Raw genomic sequence first — 5,972 nt, 5'->3', positions numbered from 1 at the left:
GATGGCCAGGTAGCAGTCATAAGCCATGGCTGAGAGAAAGATGCTGTCAGTTGCCCCAAAGGTGATTAAGAAATACATCTGGGCCACGCAAATGGAGGCGGAAACGGTGGTGCGCCCACACAGGTGATTCAGCAGCATCTTCAGGATGGTGGTGGATGTGAAGCAGATGTCAAGAAGAGACAAGTTACTGAGGAAGAAGTACATAGAGCTGTGGAGGTGAGGGTTCAAGACAATGGCCAAGATGGTGAGCAGGTTTGCCAGGCACCCAATCAGATACAGGGTGCAGAACAGCCCGAAGAGTGCCTTTTGCTGCTGGGGATCCTCAGAGAGCCCGAGGAGGATGAATTCAGAGACCCAGGTCCAATTTTCCATATTTGGACAGTTCTAAAACCAGAAGGAAGAGCATTAACAGTGGGTGGACTCCTGGAGAGGAAATGGATCACTTCATTGCTGTCCTTCCCACCCAGCTTTCTAAGTGCATCTTATTTAACCTCTCTGTGCCTCAGTTTCCTCATGTTTCACAGTATTAATAATAATTCTCACCTCTTAGGGTTGTTATAAAAATTAAGTGAGGAAAATATGTGTAAGGGGCTTCGTTTCAAGTAATATGGATGATTATTTTTATTAATGGGAACTCTCAGTGATGCTATCAAAATAGTGAGATGTTAATTAGCTTGATTGTGGTGATGATTTCACAGTATATCAAAACATCAAATTGTACACCTAATTATATACTATTTTTATCAGTCAATTATACCTCAAAAAATACGGGGGAAATAAATAAAACTACAATAAACTGCCTAAATATTGTCAGGATTTGTTTTTAAAAAATGAAAATAAAGAATAGATTGATTAAAGGCATCAACTATGAAGCCAGACAGCCTGGGTTTAAATCCCAGCTCTGTCACTTACTAGCTGTGTGACATTAGGCAAATTACTTAACATCTCTGTGCCTTAGCTTTCCCATTTGTAAAATGAGGATAATAATAGTATCTGCCCCATAGAGTTGCTGTGAAGATGTGAAAGGTTAATATGTAAAATGCTGAACCTTAACTATTTTTCTGAAAGTTAAGGTCTCTTAGACTAGATTAGTGGTTGCCAGAGGCAAGAAATTGGGGGGGCGGGGTAGGGTGGATGAAATGGATGAAGGGAGTCAAAAGGTACAAAATTCCAGTTATAAAATAAAAAAGTCCTGGGGATGTAATGTACAGCATGGTGACTATAGTTAATAATACTTTATCGTATATTTAAAAGTTGCTAAGAGAGTACATCTTTTTTTCTTTTTTTTTTGAGCTTTGAAAAACCACACATGCTTTTAATGGATTCTTGCAATTAAATTTGCTAATATTTTGTTTAGAAGTTCTGCATGTATATTGATGAGAGAGACTGGCTTGTAATTTTCCTTTCTTGTAATATTCTTGTCTGGTTTGGGTATAATAGTTATGCCGACCTCATAAAAAAAGTTAGGAAGTGTTCTCTATTTTTTTTATTGCCTTGTGTTTAGAAGATGTTATTTGTGCTATTTGTACCATTTGTACTTTATAGAGATTTTCTTTTTTGGCGTAATAGAGTCAGTTTTTGTGAATTATTCATGAATACTTAAAATAAAGTATATTCTTTTTTTAGAATGCCAAGTTTTATCTAATTATTAATCATGCAATTTAGACCTTCTATGTCTTCAAGGCTCCTACTACAGTAGGTCCCCCCTCCCCGCACTTATCCATAGTTTCACCTCTCGCAATGTCAGCTACCTCTCATCTCCAGGGAGCGGAGAGGGGCTGGAGGTTGAATCAGCTGCCAAGAGCCAATGATTTAATCAATCATGGCTAGGTAATGAAGCCTCCGTAAAAATCCAAAAGGACAGGATTTGAAGAGCTTCCTGGCTGGTGAACACATGGAGGTGCTGGGAGAGAGGTATATCTAGAGACGGCATGGGAGTGCCACATCCCTTCCTACATACTTTTTAAAATTTTTTTGTTTAATTATTAGTTTCAAATATACAGTACATTGGTTAAACATGTATATAGTTTATGAAATGATCCCCCCGATTACTCTCTCCTCTGACTCTGCACATAGCCATTACATTAATGATGACTGCATTCCCTATGCTGTGCTCCCCATCCCCATGACCATCAATCAACTATTAATTTGTACTTCCTTAACCCTTTACCCCTTTCTCCCACACCCCCCACCCGCCTTTCCTCTGGCCATCATCAGATTGTCCTCTATATTTGTGAGCCTGTTTTCGGTTAGTTTGTTCTCTTTGTTCCTTAGATTCCACATATAAGTGAAATCACATGGTATTTATCTTTCTCTGTCTGACTTAGTTTACTCAGCATAATAACCTCTAGGTCTATCCATGTTGTTGCGAATGGTAGGATTTCATTTTTTATGGCTAAGTAATATTCCATTGTATATGTGAACCATAACTTCTTTATCCAATCATCCATTGATGAGCACTTAGGTTGCTTCCATATCTTGGCTATTATAAATTGTCCTGCTATGAATGTAGGGGTGCATAGATCTTTATGAATTATTGTTTCGGTTTTCTTTGGATAAATATCCAGAAGTGCAATTGCTGGGTCAAAAGGGATATCCATTTTTAATTTTTTTTAGGGTATATCTGAAAAGTTCTTATTACAAGAAAAAAAAATATTCTGTAACTATGCGTGGTGATGTATATTAATTAGATTTATTGTGGTGATTATTTCCACAATATATACAAATATTGAATCATTATGTTGTGTACCTGAAACTAATATAATGTTGTATGCCAATTATACCTCAATTAAAAAAAAAGTCTCTTAGTGGTTGAGAGCAAAGGCTTTGGGTCCAGACTGACCCAGTTTGAACACCATCCCTGAAACTTGTTAGCTGTGTGAACCAGTGACAAACACATCCAAAGCCTCAGTTTCCTGGGAGGATTAAATGAGACAATAAGTGTGGAGATTCATAAAATAATGCTTTTTAAAGATGCACAACTCTGAAATGTTACAATGAAGTATCTTTTACAGAAGTCTCTTCTTGGGGCTGTGAGAACTTGTACAGATTCATTATATCTTGGGGTAGGTTATATCCAAAGGGAGCTAATTTTATTCATTTTGTGCTTCTTATCATCAGTGTTTGAGGCAGACCATCTTAATTTGTCCACGAGTTCTAATCCTCTGTGCCAGGTGGGGCTTGCATTACCTTGAGCCTGGCCTCCACTGGGCAGCTCGCTGACTCTGTGTCTGTCTCTTTAGGCTAAATTATGCTGCAGTGACATACATGTGCAAATCTCGAGGGCTGACAGCAATGAAAGCTTATTTCTCACTAGAGCTACATGTCCATCACAGGTTGCTATGGTTGTGCTCCATGACAAATTCACTCCGGGACTCAGGCAGGTGGCTACACGTTTGACTGGGGCAGTGTCAGTTATCACAGCCGTGGGAAGAGTGAATTGTATGCCGGCCCCTAAGAGCTTCTGCCAGGAAATACCCTCCTCTCACCTCCACTCACATTTCAATGGCCAGGCCTGGTGTCAAGGAGCAGAGAGACAGAAATCTCCCCGAGGGAGCAGCAGCAAATATGTGTGAAAAATAATGCAGCTTTGTGGTCACTGTTTTCTTCCAACAAAGGCTGAGGAGAGAAGAGTGTATACATTTCTCTGTGAGGCAACCTGTTCGTTTTTTGTATCTCATACCTATGCTCAGAACCCGGGTGTGCTATTTACCCTGCAATCCACACACTGGATGCCACGTTATGCTCGGGGCACATCTGAAGTGTGAAAATATTTGTGATACGGATTGCAAGTGTCTCGATGAAGAGGACTTTGTCATCTTCCATACTTCCTTACACATTTTATTCAATGACTCTAAATGTTTGGCTCCAGCATCCACTTCTCTGTTGCTTCCTGGACATCACTCCCAGATACCCCCTATCCCAGGCATTGCTCAATTCCACAGGGTATACAACCTGCACAACCCTAGCCAGCACAACCAATTCCTCTCTCACTTCACACATTCCATCAATTCCTAATTTGTGGATTTTAAATATCACCATCCTCTCTTGGACAGAAGTGGAAAATGTATTCCCAGTATGAACACCCTAATCTAGGCCACCATCATCTCTTACCTGGATGACCCATTATGCACTGGTCTCCCCATGGCCAGTCTCAGCCCCTGCAATCTGTTCTCCATACTGCAGCCAAAGTGACAGCTAGAATGTAGAGGGAATCTTACCCAACTTTACCCTGCCACGGCTCACCGCAGCTCCTCTCATTCCCAGACATCTTCCATCTTCCTGGTTTTGTCTCCCGCTTAGAACCTTTGCACCTGCTGTTCATCCTGCCGGAAGCCTCTAGCCCCCGGCTTCACCTCACCTACATCGCCTTCATTTCTGATCTCCCTCTATTGAGTGGAGCCCAAGGATTCTCAGCATGGGTACTACTGACATTTGGGGGTAAGTCATTTTTAGTGATGAAGACTAGCCTATCATTGTAAGATGCTGAGCAGCATTCCTGGCCTCGACCCACTGGATACCAGTAGCACCCCTTCCATTCTAGTTGCAACAAGCAAAAACATCTTGAGGCCCTCTTGGGGAGGGGTCAAAATCACCCCCCCCCCATTGAGTATCACTAGTCTAAGTTAAACTCCCCTGAACTCTCTCCTCCCGCAGCACCTGCACAAATCAACCATCTCTGAGCAGGACAATGACATTTATTCAATGCAATTCATATTTGAGCTAACTACTTGACACATATCATTTCGCTGATCCCTCAACAACTCCATGAGGCAGGCAGCTGAGGCTCCAGACTTAACTCCTGCTTGGAACTGGGACTAACTCCAGCCCAGGCTCCAGTTCTGGCATCTGCTCTCTTGACCAGCTCCCAATAACACTGCCCACCATGAGGCTGTGATGCAGAGCACTTTAAGTCCTTGTGGGTGAAACTGAGCAGAGAGCCCCCAACCTCTGAGGGGTAATTCTAGTGGGTCCTCCCCTGAGACCACTCTCCTGCAGCTTGTCTTCCTAATACACTTACTTGACCAACGGCTACTGTACCTCTGTTAGATCCCAGGACCTCTCAGCCCCCAGGTGTCAAGTTTCCAGGGGTTGGGGACTGCTGCCACTTCAAGTTTGTTGTGTGGCTCTGAAAGAGGAACATGCTTTCTCAGGAAGCACACAGCAGAACCACCACCATCAGGTTTATGCCAGACTCTCTGGCCCCTGGGAAGAGATGCCCAGAGAAACAGTTAGAGCAAATACTATTATCTCATATTCCCTAGAGGGACCTTTGAGCCTAGCAACCTCTGGGAAAGAATGTTGTCCCAGTAACATTGTTTTTCTTCAGACCTGTTTCTCTTGGTTGACAGAGAAATAGCATGATACTCAATTTTCCCATTAAGAAGATTTAAATATGTTGTTATTAATAATGGTTATAGTGTATTAAGTATTTGTTATGTGATTGGAGCTGTGCTAAGTGTGCAATGTCTTATAATTCTCACAAAAGCTCTATGAGGAAGGAAACAGAATTTCACTTGCCTATCATCAAGCAGCTTGAAGCGGCAGATCTGGGACTTAATCTGGGTAGTCAGGCTCCAGGGCAAAACTAATGGATATAAATGGCCCTGAGCACACACATAAACAGATTTCAATACCTTTGTATAGCTGAATAATATTGCATTGTATGTATTCAATCCAATGGTTTCTAGTCACAGAGTTGTGCAACCACCACCATAATTAATTTTAGAATATTTTCGACCAAAAGAAACTGCACATTTTAGCACTCACACCCCACTTTCTACTTATCCTCCAGGTCTAGGCTATCACTAATTTTCCTTCTGTCTCTATAGATTTGCCTATCATGGAAATTTCATGTAGATGGAATTATGGATCTGATAACATTATGTTGAGTAAAAGAAACCAGATACTGTTATCAGATCCATAATTCATTTTTAAATTGTTGAATAACATTCCATTACCACATAATACCA

General features: G+C 41.3%; 1 protein-coding gene across 1 annotated transcript in view; it reads right to left on the bottom strand.

Annotated features, from left to right (window-relative positions):
• Positions 1-372, bottom strand: part of LOC102880125 (olfactory receptor 1361) — a 908-nt gene extending 536 nt beyond the window's left edge. The window contains exon 1 of the mRNA XM_015586273.1: positions 77-372. Within this exon, the coding sequence (XP_015441759.1) occupies positions 77-372 (296 nt within the window). The remainder of the gene's footprint in view (positions 1-76) is intronic.
• Between the last annotated feature and the right edge of the window lie 5,600 nt (positions 373-5,972).

This window comes from Pteropus alecto, unplaced genomic scaffold (assembly GCF_000325575.1).
Source record: "Pteropus alecto unplaced genomic scaffold, ASM32557v1 scaffold160, whole genome shotgun sequence".
Lineage (NCBI taxonomy): Eukaryota > Metazoa > Chordata > Mammalia > Chiroptera > Pteropodidae > Pteropus > Pteropus alecto.
This window is presented reverse-complemented; position numbering and strand designations above follow the sequence as displayed.